General features: G+C 45.9%; 1 protein-coding gene across 1 annotated transcript in view; it reads right to left on the bottom strand.

Annotated features, from left to right (window-relative positions):
• Positions 1-19694, bottom strand: part of LOC129853562 (carbonic anhydrase-related protein 10-like) — a 44991-nt gene extending 25297 nt beyond the window's left edge. Inside the window, exons 1-2 of the mRNA XM_055920152.1 lie at positions 19689-19694; positions 8169-8405 (exon numbers count right to left, since the gene is read on the bottom strand). Of these exons, the coding sequence (XP_055776127.1) occupies positions 8169-8405; positions 19689-19694 (243 nt within the window). The remainder of the gene's footprint in view (positions 1-8168; positions 8406-19688) is intronic.
• Positions 19695-20299: the final 605 nt, after the last annotated feature.

The following is a 20299-nucleotide window of genomic DNA, read 5'->3' as shown; positions in this document are numbered from 1 at the left end:
GTCACCTGTCACTACTTCACAGGAAAGCCATTTGAACGTAAACTAAAAGGCAGAAATGCCTTCTGGAACATGTGAACTTTCATGTGCCATAATAACAAACTTGTATGCCATCTGTAAATAAGAATACAATTGTTAAATTATGAGCCTAGTTGGTTAACCCACAGAAAAAGGCAGCCACCTTCCCGCTAGCCATGATTGGCTGAGATAATGAGTGGGCTGGACATGCCAAAAGATGAGTTCAGATTGGTCTGCCATGTAGGCTGCTTCTGTCTATAACATGAGCTGGTCAGTATGTGTAGGTATTCCTTTCTAACACAGTTTTTTTTTTTTAAAGACATCAAGTAGTAGAACTGCATAAGTGTTGCTCTTCACTTTCTGGAGGACCGAGCTTTGAAATCAGTGGAATTAGAGTATGATAGCTGAGGAGATGGAGAACATTCGGGCATTTGATTGAAAATATACAGACAGAGTCAAAAAGAGAACATAGAAGGTTGTTGTATAAAACACCTGTCTCTGGATTACGTCTTCAAACTAAGGGCAGCCGTGGCATCCTTGAGAGAGAGGGAGAAGAGTCCATCCATGTTTACATGTAAGAGAGTCTAGCTAGCTACATCTTCAGATATTACACATTTCTAATTTTGTCAGAAAGTCGCTTTCATTTCAAGTTAAAGTCTACTGCTAGCTAGCTAGCTAACGTTAGCTGGCTTGCTAGCTAACGTTACGTGTATGATCTGTGTAGTAATATTATTCATATCTCAGAGCCATTTGCATTGCTAGTTATAGCCTAATGTTAGGTAGTTAACAATGAACCTGGTTGGTTAGCTACCTGCAAATTCAGGCAGGGTAGTAACGTTATGAGTTTGAATTATGGTTCATTGTTTAGCTAGCTAGCTAGCTACATGTCTAAACAAAAGACTCCACTATGCAAGTAACCATTTCAATAGAATGTTCATGATGTCACTGCGACAACTGTTGATAGACATAGCTGGTAAATTCGCTCTGGCTATCTACTCCGATTTCAGAGCACTCGTCTGGGTGCCAGAGTGTAGAATAAATGACGAATTTATGAATTCATTGAATATGGCCGGTGTCAGTAAACCTTGGCAAAAAAAACATGATTAAATTGTTGCCAGCAGCACAGTTGCAGTCACCAACACTCTGGATAACATAAAAACAACCTAACCAGCTCTGCTACGGCGAGTAAAATGGTCAGAGTGAGGTGTTCTCTCATTGTGTCTGGGAGTAGCTAGCTAGCTAGCCAACGTTAGCCAGTTATCTTGGGTGCTTGACTGTTGTTGTTAGGACAAAATGCTCAGATCAACCCTACTCCTCAGCCAGAGTGTTCCGAGAGTGAAACGCTCTGAATTTAAGAACGGACAATCTGACAATGTTCTGAGTTTACGAAGCTCCTTGATATGCCACACCTGTCAGGTGGATGGACTATCTTGGCAAATGGGAAACACTCACTAACAGGGACGTAAAACACATTTGTGAGAAATCAGTTTGTGTGTATTGAACATTTGAGCTCTTTTATTTCAGCTCATGAAACATAGGACCAACACTTTACATGTTGCGTTTATATTTTTGTTCAGTATAATCTTAACCACTGATTCATCAATCCTACCTTGATTAAATTGAAAAGTTGACATCTCTACACGTCTTTCTCCATCTGTCTTCTCTGACATGTTGGGAGGCAGTAATAGAAACACATTGTCGAACATTGTCGAAGGATAGTAATTATACAGAACTCTAACGGGGAGCCGCAGAGCGACAGCTCGTCTATAAAGGTAATCAAGGCCAGGGGAAGTGATTAGGTGGCATGTTGAGAGAGAGCGAGACAGAGAGAGAGAGGCTCCCCAACCCCCCAGCATGAGATTGGGGGAAAGTTTAGATGGAGAGAGGCGAAGGCCTGGGTGAACTATAGAGGACTTACAGTGGCAAGAAAAAATATGTGAACCCTTTGGTAATTACCTGGATTCTCACAGAAATTGCTCATAAAATGTGATCTGATCTTCATCTAGGTCACAACAATAGACATAAGTCTGCTTAAACTAATAACACACAAACAATTATACGTTTTCATGTCTTTATTGAACACACCGTGTAAACATTCACAGTGCAGGGTGGAAAAAGTATGTGAACCCTTGGATTTAATAACTGGTTGACCCTCCTTTGGCAGCAATAACCTCAACCAAACGTTTTCTGTAGTTGCAGATTAGACCTGCACAACGGTCAGGAGGAATTTTGGACCATTCCTCTTTACAAGACTGTTTCAGTTCAGCAATATTCTTGGGATGTCTGGTGTGAACCGCTGACGAGGTCTTGCCACAGCATCTCAATCGGATTGAGGTCAGGCTCTGACTGGGCCACTCCAGAAGGTGTATTTTCATCTGTTGAAGCCATTCTGTTGTTGATTTACTTCTGTGTTTTGGGTTGTTCTCTTGTTGCATCACCCAACTTCTGTTGGGCTTCAATTGGAGGACAGAGCCTTACATTCTCCTGCAAAATGTCTTGATAAACTGGGAATTTATTTTTTCCGTTGATGATAGTAAGCTGTCCAGGCCCTGAGGTAGCAAAACAGCCAAAACCATGATGCTCCCTCAACCATACTTTACAGTTGGGATGAGGTTTTGATGTTGGTGTGCTGTGCCTTTTTCTCTCCACACATAGTGTTGTGTGTTCCTTCCAAACAACTCAACTGTAGTTTCATCTGTCCACAGAATATTTTGCCAGTAGCGCTGTGGAACATCCAGGTGCTCTTTTGCGAACTTCAGATGTGCAGCAATGTTTTTTTTTGGACAGCAGTGGCTTCTTCCGTGGTGTCCTCCCTCAAACACCATTCTTGTTTAGTGTTTTGCGCATCGTAGACTCGTTAACAGAGATGTTAGAATGTTCTAGAGAATTCTGTAAGTCTTTAGATGACACTCTAGGATTCTTCTTAACCTCATTGAGCATTCTGCGCTGTGCTCTTGCAGTCATTTTTGCAGGACGGCCACTCCTAGGGAGAGTAGCAACAGTGCTGACCTTTCTCCATTTATAGACTATTTGTCTTACCAGGGACGGATGAACATGAAGGCTTTTATAGATACTTTTGTAACCCTTTCCAGCTTTATGCAAGTCACCAATTCTTAATCTTAAGTCTTCTGAAATCTCTTTAGTTCCCGGCATGGTTCAAATCAGGCAATGCTTTTTGTGAATAGGAAACTCACATTTTTTTATTTTTTTTATAGGGCAGGGCAGCTCTAACCAACATCTCCAATCTTGTCTCATTGATTAGACTCCAGGTTAGCTTTGTCACACCTTGATCTGTTTCACCTGTTCTTGTGATTGTCTCCACCCCCTCCAGGTGTCGGTTGTTTTCCCAGTGTATTTATCCCTGTGTATCCTGTCTCTCTGTGTTCGTCTTGTATGTTCCAAGTCAACCAGCAGTTTTTGCCGTACTCCTGCCTTTGCTATTCTCCTTTTTCTAGTCCTCCCGGTTTTGACCCTTGTCTGTTCTGGACTCTGTACCCACCTGCCTGACTATTCTGCCTGCCTTGACCTCGAGCCTGTCTGTCACTCTGTTCCTCCTGGACTCTGAACTGGTTTTGACCTTTTGCCTGTCCACGACCATTCTCTTCCCTACTCCTTTTTGGATGATTAAACATCTTAAACTCCAATCATCTGCCTCCCGTGTCTGCATCTGGGTCTCGCCTTGTGTCATGATAAGCTGACTCCTGACTCCAATTAGCTTTTGGAGAAGTGATTAGCCTAGGGGTTCACATACTTTTTCCAACCTACACTGTGAATGACAAATGCTGTATTCAATAAAGACATGAAAATGTATACTTTTTGTGTGTTATTAGTTTAAGCAGACTATGTTTGTCTATTCTTGTGACTTAGATAAAGATCAGATCAAATGTTATGACCAATTTATGCAGAAATCCAGGTAATTCCAAAGGGTTCACATAGTTTTTCTTGCCACTGTACATAACAGAGACTGCCAAGAGAAACACACGGACAGGAGTAATGACAGGGAATGAGAGATAAAGAGTAAAAGAGACAAAGGTAAAAGAGCAACATGACAACCATGACTTTACACACACACGCACTCAGAAACAGAACATTGTGAAGTTCTGGTCACCAGCCATTACTTTCCTCCTCTAACCCCACAGGACTGGTGTTCTGCCTGTTGGCTGTTATCATGAGGGCTGAGAGGAGAGAGAGAGTGGGTGGAAAGAAATAGAATGTGTGTGTGAGGGGGTGTGTGAGTGAGAGGGTGTGTGAGAGTAATGGCTGAGAGAGAGCGAGTGTAATGGCTGAGAGGGAGAGAGAGTAATAGCTGAGAGAGAGATAGTAATGGCTGGAAGAGAGAGAGGAGTGGCTATGAGAGAGAGGAGTGGCTGTGAGAGAGAGGAGTGGCTGAGAGAGAGAGAGTGAGAGAGTAATGGCTGAGAGAGAGAAATAGTGGCTGAGAGAGAGTGAGAGAGAGAGTAATGGCTGAGAGAGAGAGAGTAATGGCTGAGAGAGTGAGAGAGAGGGAGAGGGAGAGAGTAATTGCTGCTGAGAGAGAGAAATAGAGAGTAATTGCTGCTGAGAGAGAGAAAGAGAGAGTAATTGCTGCTGAGAGAGAGAAAGAGAGAGTAATGGCTGAGAGAGAGAGAGTAATGGCTGAGAGAGTGAGAGAGAGAGAGGGAGAGGGAGAGAGTAATTGCTGCCGAAAGAGAGAAAAAGAGTAATGGCTGGTGAGAGAGAGAAAGAGAGAGAGAGAGAGTAATGGCTGGTGAGAGAGAGAGAGTGAGAGTAATGGCTGGTGAGAGAGGGGGAGTGAGAGAGTAATGGCTGAGAGAGAGAGAGAGAGAGAGAGAGAGTAATTGCTGCTGAGAGAGAGAAAGAGAGAGTAATTGCTGCTGAGAGAGAGAAAGAGAGAGTGAGAGAGGAATGGCTGAGAGAGAGAGAGAGAGAGAGAGTAATGGCTGAGAGTGAGAGAGAGAGAGAGTAATGGCTGAGAGAGAGAGAGTAATGGCTGAGAGAGAGAGAGATAGTAATGGCTGAGAGTGAGAGAGAGAGAGTAATATCTGGTGAGAGAGAAAGAGAGTGAGAGAATAATGGCTGAGAGAGTGAGAGAGAGAGAGAGGGTAATGGCTGGTGAGAGAGAGAGAGAGAGAGAGAGAGAGAGAGACAGAGAGAGAGAGACAGAGAGAGAGAGAGAGAGAGAGAGAGAGAGAGAGAGAGAGAGAGAGAGAGAGAGAGCTGGGTTGCTCTGGAGTGGGGCTCTTTATGCTCTGCTCTGCCCGGGTTGGGTTGGGTTGGGGAAATACACTGCTCAAAAAAATAAAGGGAACACTTAAACAACACAATGTAACTCCAAGTCAATCACACTTCTGTGAAATCAAACTGTCCACTTAGGAAGCAACACTGATTGACAATAAATTTCACATGCTGTTGTGCAAATGGAATAGACAAAAGGTGGAAATTATAGGCATTTAGCAAGACACCCCCAAAAAAGGAGTGATTCTGCAGGTGGTGACCACAGACCACTTCTCAGTTCCTATGCTTCCTGGCTGATGTTTTGGTCACTTTTGAATGCTGGCGGTGCTCTCACTCTAGTGGTAGCATGAGACGGAGTCTACAACCCACACAAGTGGCTCAGGTAGTGCAGTTCATCCAGGATGGCACATCAATGCGAGCTGTGGCAAAAAGGTTTGCTGTGTCTGTCAGCGTAGTGTCCAGAGCATGGAGGCGCTACCAGGAGACAGGCCAGTACATCAGGAGACGTGGAGGAGGCCGTAGGAGGGCAACAACCCAGCAGCAGGACCGCTACCTCCACCTTTGTGCAAGGAGGTGCACTGCCAGCGCCCTGCAAAATGACCTCCAGCAAACTGTCTTGCACAGTTTGTTTTGTTTCAGTTGCATTGAAAGTAGCTAATATTGCGTTCATTCGATCACAATTCCCACAATAAACGGAAACGTTGATAGTGGTAACTGAGTGAGAAAATTCTTGAAAGTTGAGTGAAGATCAATCTCGTGCTTCTCTGCACAGGATGATATTTCTTCTGGAGGAGCTGCACGCATGGGCATCTTAGGGGAAACATTGGTTGTGTGTGTGGGGGGGGGGGGGGCAACTGGGTGGGTGCAACTGAATATTAGGAAGGTGTTCTTAATGTTTTGTACACTCAGTGTAGAGCCACTCACATACACCTTTAGCCTACAAGCTAATGTTATACTGTCGACACTTTGTGTCAGGCTGTTTCATATCACCCTACAGATTCTAGGTCTCCGACACCTTGCATGCGAGGTGGAAAATCAGTGCAAGGGCTTATAACGAAATGCGAGACACCAGATTTGTCCTAACACCTGGGATATCTTAGCACGTATTAAGTCCAAGCTGTTTCATTTTCAGAGTGACTGTGAGGGCGCTCTACAGAAACAGAGTAGAACAGCATATGCATCATATTAGCCCAGAGGTGTGTGGAAGCTTTCTACAGATCTGAGAATGGTAGACCCCCAAAAACCAACAGCAGTCAAACGTACGCCATTTTCCCGGAACAAATGCGAGATGGGTTATATGATACAGACAGAGTTCTAAAAGCATACATTTGGAGAGTTAATGCCTTTAAATGCAATACATCTCTCATCCCTCTATCCAGCTCTACCCCTCCTCTCTCCCACGGAAGGGTATTTTAGAGGGATGTTTTGCTTTTTAAGTTTGATTATTTTCTCACTTTGTTCTCATTTCAAGGATGCACGCACAGCATTCTTACCATTTCCACTTTGAAGCCTGCTGCTGGAGCTTGAAGTCATAGCTTTTGGTTTCAGGAGGGATGGGGGGGTGGGGAGTGGGGAGTTAGGGGTAGCTGGTTGGTGGGGGTGTATGTAATTGGTGTCTTTGTGGATGGCAAGCAGGCAACACGTCAGAAGGAACAAGATGTGGGAATCTGTGCAACCTTCCTCTCCTCGCCTCCCTCTTTCTATCCCTCTAGCTCTCTCTCTCTCTTGCTTTGCGTTTTCATTTGTAGAACTTACATATTCCACTGCTGTGTTATGGTACCACGTCACGCTAACTCAAACCCATGTGTGTACAGCATACTGTCTTCTGTCAGGATAACACCTGTTCAAATGAACGTATTTATTCATTTATTTATCCTGTTTTTTACCAGGTACATTGACTAAGAATATACTCTCGTTTACAGCAGCAACCTGGAAAAGACTTACAGCGGCGAGGAGAGGGGATGAGTGAGACAATTTTAACCACACACCATTACCATTTTTCTACAACACTGCTACTGAGTAGGCCTTCCAGTCTCTTCCTCCCTTTGCTACACTTCAGTTAGAGAACATTGCCTTTTCGGATCACAACGACCAACTATCCAACGCTCCTCTTCAGATCTCTCCAGAGCCCCCTCTCTCTCTCTCTCTCCTCCAAACACCTCCTAAAACACAACACTGACCATACAAAGTCCCGCCAGCATCTACTGTTCTCTTTTGTTCTGTAGTAACGCATGAAATCAAAACAAATCCCTCTGAGCTGTGGAGACGCTGGCGCCACAGCGAGGCAACAACAACATGGTAAACAGTGAGCGGAGAGAGAGGCCAACTTCCCCCTCAGATCACATCCCTCCGAGCCCCAGTGGACAATAAACACTTGTTTTATTAGGATTTTCGCCAGCCTCAGTGGGAGAATAAATTATAATAATAGAATGACTTTTCCTGTCATGCCCGCAATTATTCTGTTAGCCCACAAATTGGTTATTGCTATTATGGCTGGGATGGATGGCAGTGCCGCGCCGAACGTGTGGTGAGTGACTCAGTCGTTAGTTAAATGATCAAGGCTTCAGAGGATTGGAAGCCTTTTTAAAACACACCGCTTATTCAGATCTTGTCTGCTGGATCACATCTAAATCCTATCCTATCTAATTCACCTAATTCTGGTTCAAATCCTACTTTTTTAAAGGGAGATCAGAGATCCGATCCCCTTACGTATCTATTGTTTGTATGATCGGGGAGATGAAGGTACAGATCAGGAGATAGATAGAGAGGGACAGAAAAGGCGTAGGCAGTTGGCCGAGCCATGGCTTAACACCTTGTCGCCAAGGGGGCATGTGTGATTCTGGGGCGGGAGTGTTATCGATACACCAGACTCTGGCACCTAGTTCTGGTTCTGATAGTGAGTTCTCTTGCCCTAGTACCTCTCCTGAAAAGGCTTGTCCGTTGAGCAGGTGTTCAGAGCCCTGTCCGTCCTCGCTCCCGAAGTGCAGCCGGATCTCCTCCAGGCGGTGGCTGTACGTCATTGGTCCACCGGAGATGTTCACCAGGTGCTCCTTGTCCATTCGCAGTGAGACGTGGCGACCCGTGTTGTACATGGTCCCGCCCACCTGAGGACAGAAACAAGAAAGAATGATCAGATTCCGTATTCGATTAATAAACTAAGTTTGAACATCACATTGTAAAGGACCCCCATGACAAGTCTGTAGGGGAAGCTGCTAACAGAGAAGTCCAGAAGGCTAACAGTGGTTTGCCCCCAAATACTTGCACCAACAACCTTGTGGATCCTGGTCTTGTACTGTATGTGCTTTACTGCTGTCTCAGAGGCCTGTTATGGGAACAATGTCTTCTCATTGTTCCCATAACTGTCACGATCGTGTGGCGGATTAACGGACCAAAATGCAGCTTTTGGAAAATAAGCCATCTTCTTTTATTTTAAAAGATGACAAACAATAAACACGAAACACTTTAACAAAATAACAAAACGACCGTGAAGCTACAAACGTTGTGCACATACATACAGGCTACAAACGTTCTACATAGACAATTACCCACAACCAATGAGAGCCTATGGCTACCCTAAATAAGGCTCCCAATCAGAGACAACCGAAATCAGCTGTCTCTAATTGGGAACTCATTCAGGCCACCATAGACTCTCCTAGACAACTAAACATACATAGAAAACACTAGACACCTCTACTCCACACAAACCCATATACTATACAACAACCCATAACCCCTTTTCCATATAAACACCCAACACCAACAAAACATAAACATTCCCCATGTCACACCCTGACCTAACTAAAATAATCAAGAAAACAAAGAATAATAAGGCCAGGGCGTGACATAACCCCCCCCTTGAGGCGCGAACTCCGGGCGCACCATACACAGTCTAGGGGAGGGTCTGGGTGGGCTCCCCTCCACGGTGGCGGCTCCGGCTCTGGTCGTAGTCCCCACGTCACCACAGTACCTAAACACCTCCTAGGCTTCCTCCAAACGACCCCCCTCCACCTTAACCCCATTGCATTCAGGGGCAGTTCCGGACTAAGGGGCAGTACCAGGGTAAGAGGCAGTACCAGGGTCAGGGGCAGTACTAGGGTCAGGGACAGTACCAGGGTCAGGGACAGTACCAGGGTCAGGGGCAGTACCAGGGTAAGGGGCAGCACCAGGGTAAGGGGCAGCACCAGGGGAAGGGGCAGCTCCAGGGTAAGGGGCAGCTCCGGACTGAGGAATGGCAGCTCCGGACTGAGGGACTGCAGCTCCGGACTGAGGGACTGCAGCTCCGGACTGAGGGACGGCCCATGGCTGGCTGACAGATCTGGCTGCTCATGGCTGGCTAACGGATCTGGCTGCTCATGGCTGGCTAACTGATCTGGCTGCTCATGGCTGGCTGACGGATCTGGCTGCTCATGGCTGGCTGACGGATCTGGCTGCTCATGGCTAGCTGACGGATCTGGCTGCTCATGGCTAGCTGACGGATCTGGCTGCTCATGGCTAGCTGACGGATCTGGCTGCTCATGGCTAGCTGACGGATCTGGCTGCTCATGGCTAGCTGACGGATCTGGCTGCTCCTGTCTGGTTGGCGGCTCTGGCAGATCCTGTCTGGTTGGCGGCTCTGGCAGATCCTGTCTGGTTGGCGGCTCTGGCAGATCCTGTCTGGTTGGCGGCTCTGGCAGATCCTGTCTGACGGACGGCTCTAGCGGCTCCTGTCTGGCTGGCGGCTCTAGCGGCTCCTGTCTGGCGGACGGCTCAGTAGGCTCATGGCAGACGGGCGGCTTTGCAGGCTCATTGCAGACGGGCGGCTTTGCAGGCTCATGGCAGACGGATGGCTCAGATGGCGCTGGGGAGACGGATGGCTCAGATGGCGCTGGGGAGACGGATGGCTCAGATGGCGCTGGGGAGACGGGCAGTTCAGTCATCGCTGTGCAGACGGCAGACTCCTGCCGGCTGAGGCGCACTGTAGGCCTGGTGCGTGGTGCCGGGACTGGTGGCACCGGGCTGGGGACACGCATCTCAGGGCTAGTGCGGGGAGCAGGAACAGGGCATACTGGACCCTGGGGACGCACATTAGGCCTTGTGCGTGGGGCCGGAACTGGTGGTACCGGACTGGGGACACGCATCTCAGGGCTAATGCGGGGAGCAGGAACAGGGCATACTGGACCCTGGGGACGCACATTAGGCCTAGTGCGTGGGGCCGGAACTGGTGATACCGGGCTGGAGACACGCACCATAGGACGAGTGCGTGGAGGAGGAACAGGGCTCTGGAGACACACTGGAAGCCTGTTACGTGGTGTAGGCACTGGTGGCACTGAACTGGGGCGGGGAGGTGGCGCCGGAAATACCGGACCGTGCAGGCGTATTGGCTCCCTTGAGCATTGAGCCTGACCAACCTTACCTGGTTGAATGCTCCCCGTTGCCCGACCAGTGCGGGGAGGTGGAATAACCCGCACCGGGCTATGTAGGCGAACCGGGGACACCATGCGTAAGGCTGGTGCCATGTAAACCGGCCCGAGGAGATGCACTGGTGGCCAGATATGTAGGGCCGGCTTCATGACATCCGGCTCAATACTCAATCTAGCCCTGCCAGTGCGGGGAGGTGGAATAACCCGCACCGGGCTATGCACACGTACAGGAGACACCGTGCGCTCTACTGCGTAACACGGTGTCTGCCCGTACTCTCGCTCTCCACGGTAATTACAGGGAGTAGGCGCAGGTTTCCTACCTGACTTCGCCACTCTCCCTTTAAGCCCCCCCCAAAGAAATTTTTTGGGTTTTCCCACAGGCTTCCTACCGCTTCGTCGTGCTGCCTCCATTCGCCGGTATCCCTCCTCGCACTGCGCCAGAGAATCCCAGGCGGGCTCCGGCACTCTCCCTGGGTTGATCGCCCACCTGTCGATCTCCTCCCACGTAGTGTAGCCCAGATCCTTTGTAGGTTCCTTTTCCTGTCTCCGAGCTAGCTCCTCATATCGCCGCCTCTCTGCTTTCGCTGCCTCCAGCTCAGCTTTGGGGCGGTTATATTCTCCTGGTAACTCCCGGTCTAAAATTTCCTCCCATGTCCATGAATCCTTGTATTTCTCCTGTTGCCGCTGGTCATGCCGCTTGGTCCTATGGTGGGTAATTCTGTCACGATCGTGTGGCGGATTAACGGACCAAAATGCAGCTTTTGGAAAATAAGCCATCTTCTTTTATTTTAAAAGATGACAAACAATAAACACGAAACACTTTAACAAAATAACAAAACGACCGTGAAGCTACAAACGTTGTGCACATACATACAGGCTACAAACGTTCTACATAGACAATTACCCACAACCAATGAGAGCCTATGGCTACCCTAAATAAGGCTCCCAATCAGAGACAACCGAAATCAGCTGTCTCTAATTGGGAACTCATTCAGGCCACCATAGACTCTCCTAGACAACTAAACATACATAGAAAACACTAGACACCTCTACTCCACACAAACCCATATACTATACAACAACCCATAACCCCTTTTCCATATAAACACCCAACACCAACAAAACATAAACATTCCCCATGTCACACCCTGACCTAACTAAAATAATCAAGAAAACAAAGAATAATAAGGCCAGGGCGTGACAATAACACAGCAACTCAATCTAATCTACAGCATTCACAGGCACTTCTGTCATTCGCTGAGGAACAATCTCAATGCCTTTAAGTGCTAAGTATGAGAGACAAAGTTATCTGCAATAGCAACACTTCAAAACACAAAAGAAACGTGGAATGAGAGAGGAGGAGGTCGATAACAACACAGAACACAAGAAGAGTACACCTTCAAAGACCGCGGCAGTCGGAATCAGCTCAGAATCCATTGGATCAGAGGCTTTAAGGGGAAATGCTGTGAATACCGATCTTTATCAGTGGATGTGTTTAGTTATTTATATGCAGGAGTAGTTTCAAAGTGAACCATTGGTATTCCAGGCACGGCTCCACGAGAGCTTCCACAGTTCTTATCTTCTGCTTTCTCTCTCCTCTGCTTTCTCCTACACACTAAAAAACAATGGTTCTAAATAGCACCAGAAAGTTATTTGGCTTGTAACCATAGCGGAACCCTTTTTGGGGCTACATAAAACCTTTTTTGGAAGGTTCTATAAAGAACCATGCTATAAAGAACCCTTTCCTAATGTTATATAAATAACTATTAAAAAAGGTTCTATATAGCACCAACAAAGGGTTCTGCTATGGTTACAACCCTTTTTGGGCCTATAAAGGTCCTTTGTCAATCTGAACGGTTCTTTATAGATCCTTCTGAAAAACCGTACAGGGTTAATTGTTCTGGTCAGCCATATTATAGTGTTTAAATTCCATTGGTGTTATTGTTGTGTTAATTGACGTTGAATCTAGTCAGCTACCTCTAGAACAGCTGAGAGTCCCTGAGGCAATAACTGAAAAACAACTGACTGACTTTATGTTCCCAATTGGCACAAGGCCATACATGAGTCTTCCACAAAACACCATCATTGGATATAGTCCTATATAACATTCAATAACACAACATATTAGATAAACTGAAATGACACTCTCACTCACGGTTGCACAAAAATAGCTGTGAACAAACCACGCCCCATTATATTCTAATGAGCCTCAGCCCCTAGATTTTTATTAACACTAAAAGAGGAAAGAACCCTTTACTGAACTGTAAAGATCCATTGAAGGGCTCAAAGGGTTCTTTGACTCAATATGGGTTTACATAGTGCCTGGACAAAACTAATTTTTCTTCTGTGTGTACACCCTCTATCCCTTCCCTTTTACCACTTGCCTTCAAAATGATGTCCCCCCTCCAAATTCAATGAGAAAGAAGTCTGCCTAGACATCATAAATATTTGAGAGAAAATCTATTATTTGAAAGGGGATAGAAAGAGTGTGAGGTAGAGCGAAAGAGAACGAAGGTGAAGAGGGCGTTGGATCGAGAGCCAACAGCAAAACAAGGCAGTGCTATCGAATGTGAAGCAGCACTTTTCAGCTCTGCTAATCTGGCCGGTTACCTCAGGGCTGTCGGCAGTACCCCTGAAAAGGCTGCGATACCTCAGGGCTGTCGGCAGTACCCCTGAAAAGGCTGCGATACCTCAGGGCTGTCGGCAGTACCCCATGAAAAGGCTGCGATACCTCAGGGCTGTCGGCAGTACCCCTGAAAAGGCTGCGTTACCTCAGGGCTGTCGGCAGTACCCCTGAAAAGGCTGCGATACCTCAGGGCTGTCGGCAGTACCCCTGAAAAGGCTGCGACACCTCAGGGCTGTCGGCAGTACCCCTGAAAAGGCTGCGATACCTCAGGGCTGTCGGCAGTACCCCTGAAAAGGCTGCGTTACCTCAGGGCTGTCGGCAGTACCCCTGAAAAGGCTGCGATACCTCAGGGCTGTCGGCAGTACCCCTGAAAAGGCTGCGTTACCTCAGGGCTGTCGGCAGTACCCCTGAAAAGGCTGCGACACCTCAGGGCTGTCGGCAGTACCCCTGAAAAGGCTGCGACACTTCAGGGCTGTCGGCAGTACCCCTGAAAAGGCTGCGACACCTCAGGGCTGTCGGCAGTACCCCTGAAAAGGCTGCGATACCTCAGGGCTGTCGGCAGTACCCCTGAAAAGGCTGCGATACCTCAGGGCTGTCGGCAGTACCCCTGAAAAGGCTGCGATACCTCAGCAGCCCTTGAGACAACTCACCTACTCAGCTCACCATTATGCACGAGGCCAAGGCTGAGGTGAATGTGTTATTGTGTGGCTTTTTCAGTTCATAAAGAACCACTCTGGTAATGAGCGACCTGGAGGGCAAATAGGATGAAATGATGTAGCAATGCAAAGACATGGGATTACACACCTGAAAGATAATTATGTTGTTTACGACATTGTACGGCGGGAGGGGATTGAATACTCAATAGCCAGAAGGGTTGCCTCCTCACACCGCATCCAATGTCACGCTTCTATCTAGTACACTGCATACACACACGTTCCAGTACACTGCATACACACACGTTCCAGTACACTGCATACACACACGGTCCAGTACACTGCATACACACACGGTCCAGTACACTGCATACACACACGGTCCAGTACACTGCACACACACACGTTCCAGTACACTGCATACACACACACGGTCCAGTACACTGCATACACACACGGTCCAGTACACTGCATACACACACGTTCCAGTACACTGCATACACACACGGTCCAGTACACTGCATACACACACACGGTCCAGTACACTGCATACACACACGGTCCAGTACACTGCATACACACACGTTCCAGTACACTGCATACACACACGTTCCAGTACACTGCATACACACACACGGTCCAGTACACTGCATACACACACGGTCCAGTACACTGCACACACACACACGGTCCAGTACACTGCATACACACACGTTCCAGTACACTGCACACACACACGGTCCAGTACACTGCATACACACACGGTCCAGTACACTGCATACACACACACGGTCCAGTACACTGCACACACACACGGTCCAGTACACTGCATACACACACGGTCCAGTACACTGCACACACACACGGTCCAGTACACTGCATACACACACACGGTCCAGTACACTGCATACACACACACGGTCCAGAACACTGCATACACACACGTTCCAGTACACTGCATACACACACGTTCCAGTACACTGCATACACACACGGTCCAGTACACTGCATACACACACGTTCCAGTACACTGCATACACACACGTTCCAGTACACTGCATACACACACACGGTCCAGTACACTGCACACACACACGGTCCAGTACACTGCATACACACACACGGTCCAGTACACTGCATACACACACAGTCCAGTACACTGCATACACACACAGTCCAGTACACTGCACACACACACGGTCCAGAACACTGCATACACACACGGTCCAGAACACTGCATACACACACGGTCCAGTACACTGCATACACACACGGTCCAGTACACTGCATACACACACGGTCCAGTACACTGCACACACACACGGTCCAGTACACTGCATACACACACGGTCCAGTACACTGCATACACACACAGTCCAGTACACTGCACACACACACGGTCCAGTACACTGCACACACACACGGTCCAGTACACTGCATACACACACGGTCCAGTACACTGCATACACACACACGGTCCAGTACACTGCATTCACACACGGTCCAGTACACTGCATACACACACGGTCCAGTACACTGCACTCACACACGGTCCAGTACACTGCATACACACACGGTCCAGTACACTGCACTCACACACGGTCCAGTACACTGCATACACACACGGTCCAGTACACTGCACACACACACAATAACACGTATTTTTTCCATCCATTATCTGTTCCTGTGGTTGAGTGACCGTCGTAGGGTAAATGGCTAAAGGCAGCAGGGTAAAAAGGCGAGGCTGGTTTAGTGTGTATTGTGCTGGGCGAGGAGGGAGAAGTGAGACAGATAGGGATGCGTTGATAGGAGGAGGATGAGAAACTCTCTACACACTGATTTAAGGTCAGTGTTGCGTTTATCCCTCTATGGTAATGGTTATGATTTGGGGAGAGAACAGATCCTAGATCTGTATCTAATGGGTACTTATGGTGATATGGAATTGAAGTTCAGCTGAAGATAGCCAAACCAACTCTTCTACCATTAAAGGAAAAACACATGAATATGACAGCAACATTGTGGATTGTTGCTAACTTCTACAGCTTTTCCAACATCCCCTACAGCAATGTGTTTTGTGAATTATGCCAGTATAAAACATGGCACGGGCATCGTCAACAGAATCCACTGAGCTATTCCATTGCACATCTCACGCAGCCGCGGCGTCATTTGAATTCATTCATTAAAAATCATATGAGTACATGCTTTGCTGCACTTTAATTTCTTAACTTGACAATTTTATGTATGACATCCCGCATTGCTCTGACAACGGATCTAATCGCCACGGGAACCAGCCTGTTTATGTCTGCTCAGGTTTGAAGAAGGAGAAGAGTTTCTATTTCATTTTAATAATAATAACACTTCAGCCAAGTTCTTCTCAATAAAGAGAGTGACTGGGCAGAGGAAGCCAACACAACCTGTCCTCCATATGAAAACAAAATCAGGGGGGGTAGAGAGGAGGAAGATCACTCTCTCTCTCTCTCTTTCTCTCTCTCTCTCTCTCACACCTAGATCTTCTGCACAGATTCTGCCAGACCTGGGCCCTGACAGTAAATCTCAGAAAGACAAAAATAAAGGAGTTGCAAAAAAGTTCCAGTTGACAGGACCACAAATACAAATTCCATCTAGACACCGTTGCCCTAGAGCACACAAAAAAACTATACATACCTCGGCCTAAACATCAGCGCCACAGGTAACTTCCACAAAGCTGTGAATGAGCTGAGAGACAAGGCAAGGCCTTATATGCCATCAAAAGCAACATAAAATTTGACAAAATTAAGATCTGGATAAAAATACTTGAATCAGTTATAGAACCCATTTCCCTTCATGGTTGCGAGGTCTGGGGTCCGCTTACCACAAAATGGGACAAACACCAAATTGAGACTCTGTATGCAGAATTCGGCAAAAATATCCTCTGTGTACAACGTAAAACACCAAATAATGCATGCAGAGCAGAATTAGGCCGATACCCGCTTTTACCAAAACCCAACCTTCCATAACGAAGCCATCACCTACAGAGAGATGAACCTGGAGAAGTCTCCTGAGCAAGCTGGTCCTGGGGCTCTGTTCACAAACCCAAACACAACTCGCAGACCCCCAAGATAGCAACACAATTAGAACCAAACAAATCATGAGACAAAATTAAAATAATTACTTGACATATTGGAAAGAATTAAAAAAAATCTGAGCAAACTAGAATGCTATTTGGCCCTAAACAGAGAGTACACAGTGGCAGAATACCTGACCACTGTGACTGACACAAACTTAACAAAAGCTTTGACTATGTACAGAATGAGCATAGCCTTGCTATTGAGACAGGCCGCCATAGACAGACAAGGCTCTCAAGAGAAGACAGGCTATGTGCACACTGCCCACAAAATGAGGTGGAAACTGAGCGGCACTTCCTAACCTCCTGCCAAATGTATGACCATATTAGAGACACATATTTCCCTCAGATTACACAGATACACATAGAATTCGAAAACAAACCCAATTTTGATAAACTCCCATATCTATTAGGTGAAACACCACAGTGTGCCATCACAGCAGCAAGATTTGTGACCTGTTGCCACAAGAAAAGGGAAAACAGTGAAGAACAAACACCATTGTAAATACAACCCATATTTATGTTTATTTGTTTTCCCTTTTGTACTTTAATTATTTGCACATAATATGACATTTGTAATGCCTTTATTCTTTGGAACCTTTGTAAGTGTAATGTTTACTGCTAACTTTTTGTTGTTTATTTCACATTTTTTAATTATCTAGTTCACTTGCTTTGGCAATGTTAACATATGTTTCCCATGCCAATAAAGCCCCTTAAATTGAAATTGAAATGAATAAAATAAATTGAGAGAGAGATGGGAGAGACGGGAGTCTTCGCCTAAACATTTTCAAAAGGATCCACTGTGAAAGTGTCAATTGAAAAGTTCCTCAAAAAGGTCAAACTATTATTTCCACCAAGCTTCATCATCATCTTCATCGCTTGATTTGTTCAATCAGAAAACCTAACATGCTTTCGTTTGGTGATGTTTTCTACAGAAAACGGGAGACTCTAAAGCCAATGAAGCTGTGTTGGTACTCCTGTAACAGATAAAGATGATCACAAGGCTATATTGTGTTAGAGGTCATAATTCCGACAAGGTAAACAAGTCATAAAGGAGATTACTGTATGTGTGTCCAGGGGCCTAATACTGTATTACCAGCATATTACCATCAGTCACAATATGGAATAATAGCCAGCATTACAGTAATGAGGAAACAGAACAGTCTACTAAACACACAGATCAATATGTCAAATAGAAAGCAGATGATCCTATATGTCTAACATTATGATTACCAGACAATTCCATATATTGTATCATTATGAACATCACAGTACACTAATGTTTGCTGGTGCATGTATGAAGGTGACTGGGATGTTGAAAAAGAATCCATTTTGGTGTGTTTAGAATATTAAATCCTACATTTATGCCACATTTACATAATCGTCGTTTATCAGACGCTCTTATCCAAAGCGACTTACAATAATTGCATGATGGTATTAGGATTCATATAGTTTTTCATGTAAAACACGTCAAGTCCATCATTAGGAAAATGCATGTAGACAAAATGAACGTTCCCACTGGGCAGAAACATCATCAATTCAACGTTAATTCCACGTTAGTTCAAAGTAATTACATTGGAATGACATGGTAACAATGTTGATTCAACCAGTGTGTGACCAGTGGGTGGAAAGGTTTTAGCTCGTGACTGGAAAACCTTTTGTTTCTGGCATCCCGTGGTGAGAGCTGCATCATGTTAAAACCATAACACATCGGATTAAATGACAAGATTTGAGATGCATTTATGGAGAGCGATACAAGCTCAAGGGTTAAAACAACAAAAACAATCCCATGACTGAAACTTAAGTGGATCTCAGATTGATTGTCTGGGGCCAAGTTAACCTCCGCTGTCATGTACGAAAATCAGGACCATTGTGCTTTTAGGGAAAGAGTATATTTTGTTAAACTATGAGTTTGACCAAATCTAGTCCTCTTATGGGGTCTGGGGTCCTCCCTGGGATAATGTTTATGTAGAAGGACTGAGAAGCTCAGTTCTGGTGACTTTTTAAAAGGACATTCTGCTCCAAAATATATGAAAATAAAATGATGCTGACGAGATCTAAAATATAATTTTCTCTTCCAGAAATGGGCCCAGGGGATTTGTGCATCTGCATATACCCCATTTGTCAAAACATCCTGATTGTTATTATTATTAATAAATATGTATATGTCAATAATTATTCATTGTTATTCACTCATAATTATGTTTTTTCAAATGTATATTACAAAGTTTGGAGGGTGTTTGAATATAAACCTAATGTACGTTTTATGATACACAGAAAGTGTTTTTTAAACAGAATAAAAGTATTTCAATCTATATATTGGTGTTTTATGGAGAGTGTTGTGTGGTCCTCCAACTATGACCCGTCGGGAAAGCATGCAGTTTATTATAATTATAGTTATTATAACTATTACGGATAAGAGCGATATTATTTATATTTGTCAAATGGCAGCATAGCATCGATCATCATGTCACCAGAATAAGACCCTGGATATTTATTGAAAGGAGCATCAAACTTACTTTCACCGCCCTGTGAAATTCATCGCAATTTATTTCATCCGTAGCCTAATGAACTGCATGCTTTCCCGAGTAGTGACTTCAAGTCTACTTCGATATGATGGTTATTAAATCAATATTTGCGCATAAAGACGTTTCCACCGACATGTCTCGCATAGTTAATTTTACAGACACAAAAAGATCCCATCATGTCGAACGAACAAATTGTCTGTTAGCATTTATAAAATTGTAGCGGCATTTAATGTTTCCATCTGCCCGGTCGTGCCTTTTTTCATGCATCAGGTAATTCATCCACATGACATGTTTGGATGGAAACATGGTTAGTGATTCATTAAATATCATGCAGCATTGTGGATTGCAGAGAAGAGACAGGGGATGAATCCTCTGATTTCTCAAATGAGTTTCCAACACCTACCAAAAAACCCCGTCCCTCAGAGCAACAAAGTGGTGCCTGGGGACGACACAGACTGGTGCCTGGGGACGACACAGACTGGTGCCTGGGGACGACACAGACTGGTGCCTGGGGACGACACAGACTGGTGCATGGGGACGACACAGACTGGTGCCTGGGGACGACACAGACTGGTGCCTGGGGACGACAGACTGGTGCCTGGGGACGACACAGACTGGTGCCTGGGGACGACACAGACTGGTGCATGGGGACGACACAGACTGGTGCCTGGGGACGACACAGACTGGTGCCTGGGGACGACACAGACTGGTGCCAAAGCCTCTGATCCCTTTAAAGCCCT

The sequence above is a fragment of the Salvelinus fontinalis genome, chromosome 1 (genome assembly GCF_029448725.1).
Source record: "Salvelinus fontinalis isolate EN_2023a chromosome 1, ASM2944872v1, whole genome shotgun sequence".
NCBI classification, from domain to species: Eukaryota; Metazoa; Chordata; class Actinopteri; order Salmoniformes; family Salmonidae; genus Salvelinus; species Salvelinus fontinalis.
This window is presented reverse-complemented; position numbering and strand designations above follow the sequence as displayed.